This window comes from Eleutherodactylus coqui, chromosome 8 (assembly GCF_035609145.1).
Source record: "Eleutherodactylus coqui strain aEleCoq1 chromosome 8, aEleCoq1.hap1, whole genome shotgun sequence".
In the NCBI taxonomy this organism is placed as follows: domain Eukaryota; kingdom Metazoa; phylum Chordata; class Amphibia; order Anura; family Eleutherodactylidae; genus Eleutherodactylus; species Eleutherodactylus coqui.
The window spans coordinates 190,167,453-190,185,694 of record NC_089844.1 but is presented as its reverse complement, the minus strand read 5'-3'; the positions used below and the strand labels follow the sequence as shown (position 1 = coordinate 190,185,694).

The 18,242-nt window shown below is 48.2% G+C and overlaps 2 protein-coding genes across 3 annotated transcripts in view; one reads left to right on the top strand and one right to left on the bottom strand.

Moving 5' to 3' along the window:
- Window positions 1-556: 556 nt before the first annotated feature.
- Window positions 557-18,242, top strand: part of RFTN2 (raftlin family member 2) — an 85,953-nt gene continuing 68,267 nt past the window's right edge. The window contains exon 1 of the mRNA XM_066577149.1: window positions 557-963. Coding sequence (XP_066433246.1) covers window positions 753-963 — 211 coding nt within the window. The 5' untranslated portion in view covers window positions 557-752. The remainder of the gene's footprint in view (window positions 964-18,242) is intronic.
- On the bottom strand, window positions 10,147-16,734 carry LOC136577291 (serine/arginine repetitive matrix protein 1-like). Of its 2 annotated transcripts, none has more exons than XM_066577147.1 (2): window positions 14,957-16,734; window positions 10,147-12,577 (listed from the first exon to the last, which is right to left on the bottom strand). In XM_066577147.1, the coding sequence occupies exons 1-2, from the start codon at window positions 16,425-16,427 to the stop codon at window positions 11,613-11,615; spliced, it is 2,436 nt and encodes an 811-aa protein (XP_066433244.1). In that variant the 5' UTR covers window positions 16,428-16,734; the 3' UTR covers window positions 10,147-11,612. The 2 variants fall into 2 exon arrangements, with proteins under 2 accessions (XP_066433244.1, XP_066433245.1); XM_066577148.1 differs by having other exon boundaries at window positions 10,147-11,524.

Below are 18,242 nucleotides of genomic sequence, written 5' to 3'. Positions count from 1 at the left end.
CCATCATCTATTTATAAAACATTGCTTTTTTTTGCCTCCATCTGGGTCAGTGTCAGGGCTTGATAGGCTGATCTGGATGGACATGGGTCTTTTTTCCTCCTTACACACTGTTACTATGTCAGGGAGTCGGGGTGTTTTGGAAGAAGTACCGCTTCCTCTTCTATGCTGTGGTCGGGAACGGTACTGCATCTCTCTCCTATTTACTTCAATTGGCTTCCAAAGAAAACTTCTGAAAACATAAGTGATAAAGAACAGCAGTTTTTGATTCTTTTATACCTCTTGTTCTCAGAGATCATGTGTAAGGGCCACATTCTGGCAGACCGAGTTAACAGTTCATATAGGACAGTTCTCCTGAATCTCTCTCATTAAGATGCCACAGATATAACATTTCTATAAGGGCTCTGGCATGATATGAATTGTAAAGAACTAGCTGTATTCTTGTAGGAGGAACTGAATAGAAAGTCTTCCCCCTTATATGTCGGCTCTTAATTGCCTTCCCAAATGCTCGCCAAAAGGGGAGGACGGCCGGGGGGACAAAGAACTATTGGTGTCTGCTGCACAGAGAGGCGAGGGGGCTGGCTGTAATTTGACGTGGCATGAAAAGTCTTCTCTAAACTCTTTGAATGTCTGTGTAGCTGAATTCAAGAGCTCTCCCACGGAGTCTGCATGGGAAATCAGGTAGAGCCATGCTTCTGAAACCCAGCGGAGAAGACCTTCACAATCTGCGCCCTTCGAGGATGGAATATGAGTAAATGTATATGGAAGAGGATCCCTTCGTCAGCTCTATCTTCTTTTGTCTGAGTTTACTGCAAGCAAGTTTTGCCATGGGGTGTGGACTGAGGAAGCTGGAGGATTCCGATGACAGCAGTCCTGGAAAAATCTTCTCAACACTAAAAAGGCCACAAGTAGAAACAAAAAACGACTTGGCATATGAGTACGTCTTACTAGACTTCTCCCTAGAAGGTAGGTTCCATTCCCCTATCAGCTGTGCTTACCGTTATTCCTCTCTTACTGTACTTACCTTCTGGCATCTTAGGCTGGGTTCACACAGGGCGTCCGTAGTGGACATTCTGCAGCACATCCACGGCGTAACGTCTGCCTCAAAACCCAGATTTTGGTGCGGATTTGACTCCCTCATTAAGTAGAGATGAATTCTGCAACCATAAACACTGACACAAATGACATGCAGTGGAATTACATTTGGCACCGGATGTCAATTTTCACACCGGTTTTGGGTGGGTTTTTTCCGTAGCATGTGAACAAGATTTTCAAAATATAATCCACTTTGCTGCTACTGTAAATGTCGTGGATCTTCCAAGGTCCGCACAGAAAATCCACGACAAATCCGCCCTGTGTGCTTTAGTGCGCGTTCACATGTAGCTGATCTGGTGCGGAGTTTGGTGCAGATCTGCAGCAGATGTCACTCCAGTTTGAATTGAATTGAAAGAGTGAAATCTCTTGCAGATCCGCGCCAAAATCTGCACTAAATTACCTGCACGCTTCGAGAAAAAATGTGCATAGAAGTGTACAGTAACTGATGCATGAGGGACGGATAATCAGTTACAAACCTTTTGGTGTTAAGTCCAACAGAAGATCTTAGAATTGCAGCTCCATACAGGTCTTATTTCTGCCGCCAGTACTTAGGTGTTCCTAGGGGTGTAACTATAGAGGATGCAGGGATGCGGTTGCACCCAGGCCCAGGAGCTTTAGGCGGCCCATAAGGCCTCTCTTCTCCATATAGGGAACCCAGTACTATGAATAAAGCATTATAGTTGGGGCCCCGTTACAGATTTTGCATTGGGGCCCAGGAGCTTAACGTTACACCTCTGTCCTCTCGTGGTAGATAACTCGATCTTTCTCCATAGAATATGAAAAATAGAGTACAGGACAGAAATTCTGAAAAATAGCTGAGGATTGCAGAGTTCTGTAAGACAAGGAATAAGCCGGGCAACAGCCGTTTTTCCTGGCTTCTCACTTCTTTCCTTGCAGACTTCTAGCAGAGCCCGCTCTACAAGAGGCCTCCGTCTCTAGGATGCCCGGGCAGCCAAAATCCCAGAGCAGAAAGTTGAAAACACAAATAAACAAGCCCAGATGGCGGCCCGCTGGGAACACAGACCCCTCTGTTCTGCGGATATTCACAACCCTTTTATGTTGCCTAGGCAAAAAAATATAGCTTCTTGAATCAAAAACGACAGGATTATCACATGATGAGGTGAAAATGAGAGCAAAGTACTGTATGAGAACATTTTGGGAGAAATAGCATTAAATTCAGCTTGCCTGCCTCTCATGAAATCGCACTGCATAGTTACCATGTATGCAGGCCGGCTGCAGGTTTATGTGGGCCCTCGGACAATAGTGTCTCAGGGAGCCCCTCTTCCTGTCTCTGCATCAGTCGTGATACAAGGGCCTGGCTTAGTTATTGTAATGAGCTATTCGATATAATGACACTTATTGCCCCTTTTAGATTTGCCACTGCTTGCCCCCTTTACATATAGATGCCACTTTCTGCCCCCTTTCACATTTTGTTGCTCCTTTTTACATAAAGATGCCATTATTTACATATAGATGCCAATTTTATATATAAAATAAAAAATAAATCTCGGTATTTGTATAGCGCCAACTTATTCCGCAGCACTTTCAGGTAATTATTATTTATTACCCCCCACCAAGCTGGGTTCTCATTTTACCGACCTTGGAAGGATGGAAGGCTGAGTCAACCTTGAGCCGGCTACCTAAATCACACGGGGATTGAACTTGCAACCAGGTCATAGGCAAGAGCTTACACTCTGTGCCATACGAGGCCACCTTTCACATATAGATATCCTTTTCACATATAGCTGCCACTCTCTGCACTCTTTCACATATAATTGCCCCCTTTTACATAAAGATGCCACTGTTTATATATATATATATATATATATATATATATATATATATGTCACCTTTTACTTTTACATATACCGTGTTTCCACGAATATAAGACAATCTTATATTAATTTTTGCCCCCAAAAAAGGTGCTAGGTCTTATTTTCAGGATGTCTCTTATTATACTTACATAGCAAGCTTCATCCGGGTCCCTCCCACTGCTCTCGGATCTGTAACGTGCTTCCTGCAGTCCTCGGCCACTTGCAGAATATCACTTCCTGGTTACGGGATTCATAAATCCCGCCTCCAGGAAGCAATGCAGTGCTTGATGAACCAATGTGATGGCTGTGATTCGTTCATCGAGCGCTGCATTGATTGGCTGAGCAGAGGTCGAAGAACTAATCACAGCCAACATGTTGTGGAGGCGGGATTTATGAATTGGCTGAACTGTGGCATTACCGAGCCTGCTAGGTAATGTATTCCTTTTTTATGTAATGCACCTAGGGCTTATTTTCAGGGTATATATTTAAAGCCTCCCTGACAAGCTCGAAAAATCATGGTAGGGCTTATTTTCAGGGAAACAGGGTAGATGCCACTTTTCACATATAAATGTTCCCTTTCACTTAGAGATACCCCCTTTCACATATAGATGCAACCTTTTACATATAGATTCCCCCTTTTGCATAAAGATGCCGCCATTTTATATACATATGCCCCCATTTTACATACAGATGCCACCTTTCACATCTAGATACCCTATTTGACATATAGATGTCCCCTTTCACATATAAATACCCCATTTTCAGTTATAGATGCCCTCCTTTACATATAGATACCAATTTTAACCCAAAAGTCAGCCGGGAGAGTGGCGCTGAGCACCAACTGAGCCAACTGTTGTACTGACCCTGCAGTTCAGGCCCGCTTCCCCTCCTGGACCCCTGCAGTAGTTGACCCCAGCACCCGCCCGGGTTTGCCAGGTGCTGGCACTGGCCCTTCATGTATGACCTATGTGCACATGTAATAATGAATAATTAGGTGTTTACTAATGTAAAAGCGCAACCAATGATCAGATTGTGATGCTAATGGCGTTGTGCCAGCCACACCCACTGATCCCAAGAAGGAGGGTCCTATGTTCCCCTCTTCTTGTCACTGTGGGCTCACTGCACCCATTCGCAGTGACATGGAGATTGCACGGAGTAGTAGTCACAGAAGCGCAATACTGCTCCATTCATTTCAATGGTGCTGATGGAAATAGCTGAGTACAAGCGCTCATCTTCCAACAGTCCCAATGAGTCCCGATGAATGGAGGGGCACTACACATGCACTGCGGCAGGTGAAGTGACCCCACAGGGAAGATGAGAGTGGGATAAGGGACCCCCATTCTCACAGCTTTTCTAAGCAAAATCAGCTGTTTCCCAATGAGTTCTCTGTGGTGAGACAACCCCTTTATTATTCTGAATGGCTCCTATGTCCTACTGGATTGCTTTGACAAAATGTATATAGAACAGAAGCTACAACATTGCAGACCAGCTACATTACATAAAGTACTCCAGTGAGCTGCAGAAGCCCCTTACTAGGAAGTAGTAACTTCCTAAGACTCAGACAATGCAACACATCCGTCCAATGTAATTCCTTCCTGTGATTTTTGAGAAAGACGCGCAAAGATACAATGCCATTAGGATTAGACCATCCTGTATTTATACACTACAAGAAACCACCGTTGAATCCTGGAAACAACTGACGAAAAGTAACATTCAATGAACCAGATGTTCATTTGTTCCTGAGAAGCAGAAGAAGTAGAAACGTGTGGAAGAAGCAGAGCTCCTCCATTAATGACCTTCCGCCTCGTGCAGCACGCAGGGCTCATCCAGCGTTTATCTTTAGAACAAGCAGTATCCAAATACACAAGAACCATCTTCACCGCGCAGCTTTCTGTAATGGCTGCAATCACAAGCAGTAAGCAGATCTGTAGAGACGGGTTCACCGTAATTTCAATCTGTAGGACTGACAGTGACCATCTGTATCCATATAGAAGCTTCACTCTATCCATATTCCTCAAGTGCTCCAGTAGGCAGCTGGGAACGGTACTGGTGCATCATGTCTCCACCAGAACTGTAGGTGGGGACATAGGTTAGCTGGCCTCAGCGACAGGGAACACCCTGCTGATGCCCCCAGCAGTGGATTGCCTGCCATGCTACCATCTCCGCAGCGCCGAGCCATCGTCTCTCCGCAGCCTGCACCTGTCAGTTACTGGCCGTACTCCCTGTAAGGGTGTCAGTCTCTCTCGTTCTCCCTGCATGAGGTCTGTGCTTGTGCTGGGCGCAGCTCTTCTGAGTAGGCGATCTTGTGCTCCGACCCCCTGCTCTGCTGCATTCTGCAGGCCAACAACATCTTGTTGCTGCACAGATGTCCTCTTTTCCCCCTCCACAAAGGCAATGTACATAGCAGCTGGGCGGCAGGTGTGGGGCGGGGTTTATATTCTTGTTGTTCCCCTCTTCCTGATGAGCATAACAGACAAGCGTGGTGGCTCAGCTGTTAGCATTGCTGCTATGCAGTGCCAGAGTTTTAGGTTAATATTAGAGATGAGCGAGCACCAAAATGCTCGAGTGCTCGTTACTCAAGTTGAACTTTCAGTGATGCTCGAGAGTTCGTTTCGAGTAACGAACCCCATTGAACAATGGGCGACTCGAGCATTTTTATATATGACAGGTGGTCCGCTAAGGTTTTCATTTGTGAAAATCTTAGCAAATCACCAAAGTCATGTAAAAAACACAGAAATGGATAGGGTAGGCGAGGAGCAACATGCAGGGCTGCATTTCGGGCTCCGAGGTCTCACTATTAAGCCACAATAGTGGCAAGAGTGAGCCCCCCCCCCCCCCCCCCCCGCACTGTCAGCATAAAGATCGTTCTCCTCTGCCACAGAGCGATGTTAGCCCATTGAAAGCAATGGGCTGCCGGCGAGCGCGGGATGAATTTTCGGGAAGGGCTTAGAAATATAAGCCCTTACCTGAAAATCATCCTAAAATGTGTAAAAAAATAAAAAAATTAAAAAAATGTATACTCACCTTTCCGCTGCACCCGGAGTTCAGCCGTGTTTGGCTGGCAGTTCTCCTGAACTGCTTTCTGTAGTATTCAGCAGGTTGGGATTTAAAATCCCCGCCTGCTGAATGAGCTGCCTCTGATTGGTCACAGTCTCACCAATCAGAGGCAGCTCTCACTCACACCCATTCATGAATGGGTGAGTGAGTGCTGCCTCTGATTGACTCAGCACAGGGACCAATCAGGGGCAGCTCTCAGCTGAATGACAGCTGAGAGCTGCTCCTGATTGGTCTCTGCGCTGAGCCAATCAGAGGCAGCACTCACCCATTCATGAATTCATGAATGGGTATGAGTGAGAGCTGCCTCTGATTGGTGAGGCTGTGACCAATCAGAGGCAGCTCATTCAGCAGGCGGGGATTTTAAATCCCCGGCTGCTGAATACTACAGAGAGCAGTTCAGGAGAACTGCCGGCCAGACTCGGCTGAACTAAGGCTGCAGCGGAAAGGTGAGTATACATTTTTTTTTATTTTTACGCATTTTAGGATGATTTTCAGGTAAGGGCTTATATTTTTAAGCCCTTCCCGAAAATTCATCCTGACATCGCCGGCAGCCCATTGCTTTCAATGGAGCTGGCTGTATTGCCAGCTCCATTGAATTCAATGGTCAGTGCTCGTTTAATCGAGACGAGTACCGCGTGGTGCTCGTCTCGAGTAACGAGCATCTCGAGCACCCTAATACTCGAATGAGCATCAAGCTCGGACGAGTATGCTCGCTCATCTTTAGTTAATATCTGTCCAAGGACAACATCTGGATGTTTTTATCTTTTCTTTGTGTCTATTCTTCCAATTCTACTCCTCAAGAGCAGAAAGGACAAGTGTGGTACCTCAGCTATTAGTACTGCTGCCTTGCAGTGCTGCATTTCAAGGTTCAAATCTGTCCAAGGGCAACATCTGGATGGATTGTTTAAATTTGTTCAGGACTCATCAAGAAGGATGACCATTTTAGACTTAATATTAACCAATAGACTCAACAGAATAACAGGGGTGCAGGTCGGGGGGCACCTGGGAAATAATAACCATACTACAAAAAGTAAATATCAACTTGTTTTTCAAGAGTGAGTTTTATCATGGAGCTACAAAAATACTAAACATTAGGAAGGCAAAGTTTAACCAGCTCAGAGATGCCCTAAACTTTACTGACTGGGACAATGTCCTCAGAAATAAAAGTACAAACATGTTTAAAATCATCTTAAATACTTGCAGTGAGTGGACTGTACCTTACAGGAATAAAAGGGTTAGGAGGAGGAGAAAACTAATGGGGCTCAATAAAGATGAAAGGGGCAATAAACAGCAAAAAGAAAGTGTTTAAACTACTAAAACCAGAAGGCAACAAAGCAGCAGTAGTAACCTGTAGGGGACAAAAAATTATGTAGAAATCAGATAAAAGCAGCAAAGATGGAGACAGAAAGACTTATTGCCAAAGAGAGTGAAACTAACCCAAAACTGTTCTTCAATTATATAAATAGGAAAAAGATTAATACTGAAAGTGTTGGCCTTTAATAAATAATGCAGGAAAAATTATAGAGGGTGATGAAGAGAAAGCAAATCTATGCAATACTTTTTTTCTCCAAGATATAAAAACCCCATCCAGACATTCACTGAGGAAAAGGAAATGTCAGATGAGATGCAGAGTGATAATGTAAACTCTCCACTAAATGTCACCAGTCTAACCCAGGAGGAAGTGCAGAGCCGCCTTAAAAAGATTAAACTAGACAAATCACCTGGACTCAATGGCTTACACTCCCAGGCTCTAAGGAAATAAAGCAATGTATAAGGCAGACCGTTGCTTAACATATTTAAAGACTATTAGTGACATGATCTGTTCCACTGGATTGGCGCGTAGCTAATTTGGTGCCAATATTCCAAAAGGAGTAAAGAAATAAAACTGGAAGCTACCGGCCGGTAAATCTTAATTCTATTGTGTGACAAATGTTTGAAGGGTGTCTAATAGATGCTATCCTGGAGGACCTCAAGGAAAATAGTTATATAACAGCATAGGTTTATGAGGGGATGCTACTGTCACACCAATCTGATCAGCTTCTACAAGGTGGCAAGTTCTAAACTAGACCGTGAAGAGTCAGTCACTGGATCTTGTGTATCTGTTCTTTTCCAATGCTTTTGATACTGTGTCACATAAAAGGTTGGTATGTAACATGAGGATGCTTGGTCTGGGCAAGAATGTGTGTAAATCAGTAAGCCACAGGAGATGGTATTGGAGGAGTCACTGTTACTAGTGGGGTAACGCAGGAGGCAGTATTATACGAGTCACCCTTACTAGTGGTGTACCACTGGGGACTGTATTGGAGGGGTCACTGTTACAAGTGGGGTACCACAAGGAGCAATATTGGAGGGGCCACCATTACTAGTGTGGTACCACAAGGGGTAGAATTGGAAGAATCACTGTGACAAGTGGGGTACCAAAGGGGGCAGTATTGGAGGGGGTCATCATTACAAGTAGGGTACCACAGGAAGGAGTATTGAGAGGGGCACTGTCAAATATCAATATTTGCATATGATACAAAGCTATGTAAAGATATTAACACAAGAGGACAGAATGCGGGTACGTATGGATCTGTGTATGGTTGTAAATGGATTTGGATGAGTTGGGGGCAGAGAAGTAGTAGATGAGGGGTAACATTGATAAATGTAAGGTTCTGCACATGGGCAGAAAACACATGTCACCATTAGACACTAAATAGGAAACCAGTGGGGAACACTGACATGTAAAATGACGGGCTAATTACACACGGGCGAGTGCGATATCGGGCCATAAAACTCGGCCCGATATCACACTCACCAACATGAGATGTCCCCGCGGATAAGAGGCGTTTTTGTGTTAAAACCGCCTTGCATCATTTTGGGTAAGTAGGAATGTTTCCCATTGTTTTCAATGCTGCGTCGGCCCCATTGAAAACAATGGGTGGGCAAACAATGAGCGATGCACGTCATTTCGAGGGAGCGCCCAAAGATAAGACATGACGCAATTTTTTCTTGTGCCACAATGCGATGAGAGAGAAATCGCTCATATGTATGACCTCATTCAAAAGAGTGGGGTTCATATTTGTGTGTCTCGCAACACAAATTTTGCACGCTTTTCTCATACATCTCCGGCCTCAGAAAACTGTAAGCCTACCTGGAAAAACCAGTGTCAGGCAGCTGCTGCCAAGGCAAATAGGGTCATGGCGGTCATCAAAAGAGGTCTAGGAGCGCATGACAAGAGCATTGTTCCGCCTCTTTACAAGTCACTGGTCAGACCACACATGGAATATTGTGGACAGTTTTGGGCACCGGTACTCAAGAAGGACATATCAGAGCTTGAGTGGGTACAAAGGCGGCAACTAAAGTAATAAATGGAATGGGCAGACTACAATACCCAGAGAGGTTAACAAAATAGAGGGTATTTAATTTATAAAAAAAAAAAGACGGCTGAGGGGGCGATATAATAGCTATGTAGAGATATATCAGGGGTCAGTACAGAGATCTGTACCATCATCTATTATACCCAGGACTGTAACAAGGTGCGCTCTAATAACTATGTATGCATATATCAGGGGTCAGTACAGAGATCTCTCTCGTCATCTATTATACCCAGTACTGTAACAAGGGGGCACTCTAATAACTATGTATGAATATATCGGGGGTCAGTACAGAGATCTCTCCCATCATCTATTATACCCAGGACTGTAACAAGAGGACACTTTAATACCTATGTATGGATATATCAGGGGTCAGTACAGAGATCTCTCGCATCATCTATTATACCCAGGACTGTAACAAGGGGGAGCTCTAATAACTATGTATGAATATATCGGGGGTCAGTATAGAGATCTCTCTCATGATCTATTATACTCAGGACTTTAACAAGGGGGTGATCCAATAACTATGTATAGATATATCAGGGATCAGAAGAGAGATCTCTCCCACCATCTATTATACCCAGGACTGTAACAAGAGGACACTTTAATACCTATGTATGGATATATCAGGGGTCAGTACAGAGATCTCTCCCATCATCTATTATACCCAGGACTGTAACAAGGGGGAGCTCTAATAACTATGTATGAATATATCGGGGGTCAGTATAGAGATCTCTCCCACCATCTATTATACCCAGGACTGTAACAAGGGGGCACTCTAATAACTATGTATAGATGACTGGGGGCATCAGCCTGACTGACGCTCCCTTTCCAACTAATACCAAAAAACTTACCGACAACTTCTTTAATGTCAAATGTGGGGTAGGCCACAGCTTTATTAACGATTTAACCCTTACTACCTATTTTTCTAACTCGCTAACCCTTCCCATGCTCCAACCCGCTTTAACTTAACTGAATTCAACTTTTACAGTTCCACTGGACGTTTGTAAGCCCGCTTTCCTTGGGCTTGTAAACCTTCCCTCAAACCAGCATGGAAAGTTCAGGCAAAAACCAGCTGTGACGACTTCCAACAACTACAGTCTTATAAAGTCTCTCTTCGCCCAATCCCCCGGGCGGGTGGGTGGGTGTCTTGCACGGCTCCGTCTTCTCTCTTCACTTGCTTCTCACTTCTGTTCCTCTTCCCTTCTTCTTTCCCCCTTTCCGTTCTAAGCTCCTCCCCCTTTCTATCTCGCTATTCTACTAAAGCTCCGCCCCCAGTCCCCTGCAGCCGCGTTACTCACTGTGCTGCATAAGAGACTGGGGGCATCAGCCTGACTGACGCTCCCTTTCCAACTAATACCAAAAAACTTACCGACAACTTCTTTAATGTCAAATGTGGGGTAGGCCACAGCTTTATTAACGATTTAACCCTTACTACCTATTTTTCTAACTCGCTAACCCTTCCCATGCTCCAACCCGCTTTAACTTAACTGAATTCAACTTTTACAGTTCCACTGGACGTTTGTAAGCCCGCTTTCCTTGGGCTTGTAAACCTTCCCTCAAACCAGCATGGAAAGTTCAGGCCACGCGGCATGCGCCGTATCCTTCACGGCGCATTCCGCCCCACCCCACGAACCCGAGCTAGCGCAGCCTCGACTCCATCCTGCAGTCCCGACAAGAACGTGTCCAACCCGACTTCGTTCAGGTGTACCCCGTCACTCCTCAGTGCACCTCTCTCTCTGTCCTCCAGCTCCCAATGTCGTATAGCAATCCCCCCGAGGGAATGCACAAATTTCGAGACCCTTTGGTTGACCACCTTCCGGACATTCTCAATTGCTTCGGGGCTTTTTGCCCCCCTCCAACGTCTCCTGCCGATGATATCCGACCAGACCAACATGGACTCCTGAAAACACTCCCTAAAACGGAGCATGTCTTGTTTCATTAGGACGAGTAGATCGCCCAATTTTATTTTTCCTAGGTCGTTCCCCCCGGCGTGCACGACCAGAATGACTCGCCGGGGGGTCCACCTGCTAATGTCCGTGATAATTTTCAGCAAACTGGGCCACTGCAGGCCTCTAACTCCATACCAGTTTACCACCGTGTCCGTCAATCCCAGGCTCCTTCCTGGTGGCCGAGTTGCTGCCCGCCTTTCGGCCCAATACACAAAAGAATGACCGACAATCCATATTTTCCACGGTTCCGCAGCTGAAAAATAGAAAACAAAGAAAACAGAACCCGTACCGTCCAACCGAAACGACTTAACCAACATACAGCAAAACCTTGCCACTCCTAATTACTGTAACACTAGGTCTGGTCTGATGTATGATTTGTAGGCCTGCGACTTCCATCTGCCCAGACGTTTTACGTCCTCCTCCTTCATACCATGTGCGTCTGCCATGGTTGCCGCCCCTATTCTAAAAGAATGCGTACCGAATTCGGACGCATTCAGGCCTGCCGCGCGTAGAGATGAACGAAAAACCGCCGAAAATTGGAACCGGGTGAGGGGTGTGCCCTGCGCATGAACAAAAAATTGGTCACAGATGTTACGCGAGCTCATATACTCGCGTACCGTGGCTACCGGGCACCACTTGGAGCCAAGGCTGTTAATCGCTAACCACTCACCTCTGCCGTACATGTCTGTTTTGGACTTTCTAATGCATACCCGCAAAGACTCCCCCGAGGGAATAACGTCGTTGTGGCGAAGGCCGCCCGGCTTGTTTTTACTAGCCGGGACCAACTCACCGATGCGCAATGCCGCGAAAAACGCCACCGAAAAAGCTGCCCTGAATAGCAGCGCTTCCGAGCTATTGTCGCAAACACTTTCTAAAAGTTCTAGAAGCCTTACTAGCAAGGAAAACGTGATCGGACGTCGCTTGTCAACGCGCGTCTTCTCCTTTTTCCAGCCGCGTATTACTTGGCGGAACATAAAATCCTTCGTAACATCCGCCTTGCCGTGGAGTTTTAATAAAAACGCTACGCCGGCTAAGTGCTTTTTTGCTGCCCCGACGGACCGCCGTTTTTTGCGCAAAGATGCCAGCATATCCAGCGTCGCCGCCCGCGCCTTCTCGCCGTCGGCGACGGCGCCGCCTGACAATGAAAGCCAATGTAGCCAGATAGAATTATAACTGTTCCACGTCGCACGCGTGACCGATGTCTCCACCAGCTTCAGTAATTCTGCTCTACCAGCTTCCATAAGTGAGGGGGGCATCGTGCCCCCTCGGCCTCCGCCTGTGGATGACGGTCCCTGAACGCTTCCATCTGAAAACGAGAGAGTGCGTCAGCCGCCCCATTGTCACGACCCGGAACATGCCTGGCTCGCAAGTAGATATTGCTTTGTAGGCATTTTAAAACAACGTGTCTCAACAACGCCAACACGGGTGGAGAAGCCGATGTCTGCTTATTGATAACATGTACTACTGCCGCGTTGTCTGACCAGAAACAGACCTTGCGGTCCTGAAACTCCGAGATCCATAATTCCAAAGCTACCACCACGGGAAAAAACTCCAACAGTGTCACGTTTTTGGTCCACTTTCTAAGCAACCAACTCTGGGGCCAGGATTCCCGGCACCAGTGGTTATTGAAAATGACCCCAAAACCTCCTGATCCCGCAGCGTCCGCAAACAGGCATATGTCGCTTCCGGTCACCTCCTCCTTAGGGCATATCACCTGCCCGTTGAAGGACTGCAAGAACACCTTCCAGATATGTAAATCAGCTCTCATCCCCTGAGTCACCCGCACGAAATGGTGAGGCTCCCGGATTCCCGTCATGGCTAAAGTTAGCCTTCTCGAGAAGACCCGCCCCATGGGGATAACTTTGCATGCAAAGTTAAGCAGGCCTGCCAGACTCTGTATCTGGCGCAGGATGACCTTCCTGCAGCTGGACACTTCATTGACCACCTAGGTCAGCCTTGCTACTTTCTCCACTGGTAGCCTGAAAACCATGTCCTCGGAGTCGATCTCGATACCGAGGAAGGTGATCCGTGTTACTGGGCCCACCGTTTTTTCCTCTGATAACGGGACCCCTACCCGACGCATGAGAGACTGGAAGGTCTTTAGCAGAATTGCGCAATCGGCTGATGTCTCCGAGCCCACAAACAAAAAATCATCTAGATAATGTATCACCGATGAGATGCCCGTCTCATGCTTGAGTAACCACTCCAGGAAAGAACTAAACAATTCGAAATAATAACACGAAATCGAGCATCCCATCGGCAGACACATGTCTATAAAAAATTGACTCTCGACCCGGCACCCTAGAAGGTGAAAACATTCGGGATGAACAGGTAACAACCGGAAAGCGGACTCAATATCCGTCTTTGCCAGCTGAGCTCGCCTGCCCGCCGCCCTAACCAAACGCACCGCACAATCAAAAGACGTATACGTCACCGCCGCCTGATCTTTTGATATGCCGTCGTTAACTGATTCACCGGCGGGGAAAGAAAGGTGATGAATTAAACGAAACTTACCGGTTTCCTTCTTAGGTACTAAACCCAAGGGGGAAACCCGCAAATTGGTAAATGGCGGCGTTCCGAAAGGGCCGGCCATGCGGCCCAGCTCCACTTCTTTTAACAATTTCTCTTTGACCAAGCTAATATTATCCAACGCTGATTTTAAATTCGGGGAAAACATAGATGCGGGAGAAAAAACAAACGGAATCACGAAACCCTCGGAAAAACCGTCTTTAAGCATTTTTGCCGCCTGCTTCCTGTGGTAAATGTCTAACCACGGAAGCAGGACCCGACTTTTCACTGGTGTTCGGTGCTCCACTGGCACCACCCACTGTGGCAGACGCTCTTTGTTTTTTAAAGCAGCGAACTGCTGCGTGCTGCCCCCCGCAAACCGAGCACTCGTGTCGGAATTTGCAGGTGGCGTGAAATCGGCAATGGCCCTCGTTATAGAGCCAGCATGTGCCGTTAGGTCTCTGTGATGCCGCGGGGGGCTGTTGCCCGCCTCCCGCGGCTCCCGCCGGAAAGGACGCTCTGGCGGGCCGTTGTGCTAGGATCAGCTGGATCCACACGTCGGTCGCTTTTGTGGCCCAGCTTATGTGACTCGTTCCGGATACGCGCCTGCGGAAATCCTCATCATAGCGCCACCAAGCTGACCCACCGTGCAGCTTGTAGGCGCTGTATATGGTGTTTAAATAGACCATCAACTCTGGACCTTTAATCGGCTGATGCTGACACACCACATGAGCCAAAACCATATACGCCTGAAGCCAATTGCCGAACGTCTTGGCAATCTTTGGCTTCTTTTCCGTTCCCCGTTCGGACAACCGTTCCTTGTCCACCATAACGTGGTCCACCGACAATAAGGACCAAATATCCACATATAAACCTTTTTTGATCCTTTCCGTAACCTCTTCAGCCAAACCTACCCCTAGCGGGGCAACACCGCAGAACATCGAATCTGCAAATTTTAACCCTTCCGTTGGGTCACCATCTGTACACAACGTTGAGCTTCCAGACACATTACTCACAGGCGGGCCTCTGCCCCCCGGTGAACCACCGGATCCTGCAAGCCCCTCCTGCGGATCCACCTTGCTCAACAAAGACTTCAACACCGCAACCAAATCTTGTGTTTCCGCGCCCTTCGCGGGATCCATCACATTACACCAAGCATTTTGTAATGACAACTCACCAGCTCGACCGACCTCCGGCAGCGCCAAGGGTGATGTCCCAGCTGTATCCCTCCTCCGGATCCTGCGGTCTGGCGTGGGCTGACGACTGTCCTTATGCGTAGCCTCCTGCGCCCTTTGCTGATAGGCCAAACCAGGCTGGTGTCCGCACGACCGTCCATGCGAGTGGCCATGACTTCTGTAACTCCTGTAGTCTCTTGAACTTGGCTCGACTTGTACGTTGAGCAGGTGCCGATGTTCTTCAGAGTCCCGTCTATCTTCTCCTGAGCTGCTCCTATCTACTCTGCTGTCTACTCTTGCCCTGCCGCTGCTGCTACTTGAAGCGCTGCCCGCCTGCTCTAGCTGGCCCGGCCGCCTGGATTCTAATCCTATCGCCCTGGCTCTGTCCCTGCGCCTACGCCTAGCGCCCTGCCCTTGGCGGCTACTGCTAGCGTAATTAGCTGAAACTTGGGATGCATAACCCAACGTTTCTTGCAGCCTTGGGTCGAGGTATCTCGGGTTAACGAAACACCGATGCTGCATGCTTGTAGCGGGTGGCTGCACTACTGAAGTGTGTCTACTTGGCCTCTGTGTGGTGTGTGACCCCCTTTGCTGTCCCGGGTATAGGGAAGACTCCGGTCTATTAGCGCCATAGTAAGATGGCATACCGTGGCTACGGCTCGCTTGGCCCGCTGCAAGTGGGCTCTGGGTCGGGCTACGTGACCCCTCGAACCGGCTAGCCCTCCCCCGTTGTGCCCTTCCTGGGCTTAAAATTTCAGGGGTTGGGCTGCTAGCGGGGGTGCTAGCGGGGCTGCTAATGGGGCTGCTGGCGGGGGTGCTGGCTGGGGTGCTATAGGTGGCTGCTGTTCCCGTGATGTTCCCCCTCCTACTTGTCCCCCTGCCCTTCTGCTGCCTACCTTCCGCCCTGCGCTCTGGCTGCGATGCTCTGCGGTGTTGGCGGGGTACGCGCCCTTCCCGCGTGTTCCCTCTCTCCTCCGTCTGGCTCATGACCGCACCGCTCCTCGTCTGCGCTGTTTTTCGCGCCAGCGCGCGCTGCCCTGTTGCGCTGGGTGCTGCTGCTGCTGATGCTGTAGAAGATGGCTGGGCTTCTATTCTTCTGCTCCCGCTCGCCGGCGGTGAGCGCTGCCTCGTGGCGGGCCGTTTTCCCGCCAAACGTTTTGAACCCGGCGCCATCTTGCTTCCGGTTTTCGCGGCGGCCGCCGCTTCATCTTCTCCCCTGCTGCTCCTCATTCCGCGTCGCTTGTTCGCCGGGCTCGGGCTGAGCCTCGCTGGCGGCTGCTTTCTTCGCTGCGGTCTTCCCCGCAGCTGCTCCCCTCCTACCGGCGACGCTTCGCTGGCTCTCCTCGGTTGCGTCCCGGGTCCCTCCGGCTCCGCCGCTCCCGCGGCCGTCCTGTAGCTCAGCAGCAATTCCTCCAGCCAGCCGGTGCCGTCCTGGCTGACTGCCTCCTGGATTTGCGCCCGCAGGTCTTCCATTCTTTCTTCCTTGTCTTCACACCGGAATCCTCTTCTCTTCTTCTCCTGACGTCTCCGGTCCTCAACCGTAAGCTTCTTCCTCTTCTTCTTTAAATTCAATCCTCCGCTTGCTCTGCTTTCAATTTGTAATCCAAATTTGTAATCCCAGTAAATCCTCTGCTGGTTAGCAAAACGAAAATCTTTTCTTCCAGGCAATTGTACTCCACGTGTCTTCTGTCTTGCACGGCTCCGTCTTCTCTCTTCACTTGCTTCTCACTTCTGTTCCTCTTCCCTTCTTCTTTCCCCCTTTCCGTTCTAAGCTCCTCCCCCTTTCTATCTCGCTATTCTACTAAAGCTCCGCCCCCAGTCCCCTGCAGCCGCGTTACTCACTGTGCTGCATAAGAATATCGGGGGTCAGTACAGAGATCTCTCTCATCATCTATTATACCCAGTGTAGTGGCCCAGTACATGTTTTCCTGGCCCCCTCCATAATGTCATACATGTATGTCTTATGTTGATGCACTGTCCAAAAGTGTCTCGTCATTCTGTTATGTGTATTGCACAGCTGCAGCAAATGAGAGGTTAATGTCTGCAAAGTGTGAGCTGAATGTCTGTAAATGTAACAATTCTATCCTGTCATATGGTATGAGTGCAGGTATAGGGCTGGGTTCACACAGGGCGGATTTGCCGCGGTTTTGCCGCGGATTGCCGTTGCACATCCGCACTGCGGCAAAACCGCTGCGTTTGCAGTGCAATGCAGCACCAATGAGATTTGCCAAAAAGCTGTTCTCACAGGACGGAATTTTTCCGCACAGCCGCAGTGCGGAAATGCAAGTGCGGAAATGCAACTGCGGCGCGGTTTTAAAAGATGCAGCATGTTCATTCTTAGGTCGTTTCCGCAGCGGTTTTTTGTCCATAGACCTCTATGGACGCAGCCAAAACCGCACCAAATACGCGACAAATACGCGACAAAAGTAAAAAACCGCTTGCGCACGAAAATCCGCAGCAAAATCCGCAAGCCAAAATTCACCTTTGAAGCGGTTTTGGCGCAGAAGCAGTTCTGCTGCGTCAAAACCGCAACGGAAAAACCGCAGCAAAACCGTCAACAAATCCGCCCTGTGTGACCCTAGCCTAAATGTGAGTGCTTGAGAGCGGGAAAGGTTGTTGTTGTAGTTCAAGGACCATCTTCCGGAGCTGTGAAAGTAAAGCACAGACGCACATGTGGGCACCTTCAGCCCTCATATGTTGAAGATAGAGGAGGTGAAGAGACTTCATGAATGCAAGGGTCAGCATGACCAGTAAGTGAGCCCCAGAGAGGGAGAAAGAAAGTGTGAGCCAGTCTTAAGTCTTTCCTACACAAGGCCCAGTGCAGAGGTACTCTTTAAGTTCTTTTAGTTGTTCATGCCTAAGCGTCCTGAAGTCTGGGACCGCTGGGTGGAGGTACTTATCTTCAAGTCTATCTATATATATCTATAACGCTACCTGCACTTGGAACATTGTCTATAGTTTGACTTGTATTGTTGGAGCGTTTATTCAAGTAAAGCTATTCCAGGCCCTGACCGTTTCCGGGGACCTGAGATACTATACTCCTGTCTATGGCTTGTTTATTTCCCTACCGATGTTAATGTTGGGAGGTACCGGAATGGTGGTGTCATCCGTGACAACCTCATCACCTGTTCTCCTGTTTATTGGGCATCCCCATGCTAGGGGTGTCCAGAAGGGGCCCAGCACTGTCCTAACCTTGGCTATGTGCGTCCCTTCGGGGGGCAGCATGGTAAGTGCAGCTGTGACAAGCCAGCATCTTGCCCTCCCAGCTCCTCAGCATATGCCATGTGT

Coding starts and splice junctions, on each gene's coding strand:
- LOC136577291 (XM_066577147.1), bottom strand. CDS start 16,427: ATGGAAGACCTGCGGGCGCAAATCCAGGAGGCAGTCAGCCAGGACGGC. Junction 12,578..14,956: donor GCCGGAGGTCGGTCGAGCTG/GTGAGTTGTCAT, acceptor TCTCGTTTTCAG/ATGGAAGCGTTCAGGGACCG.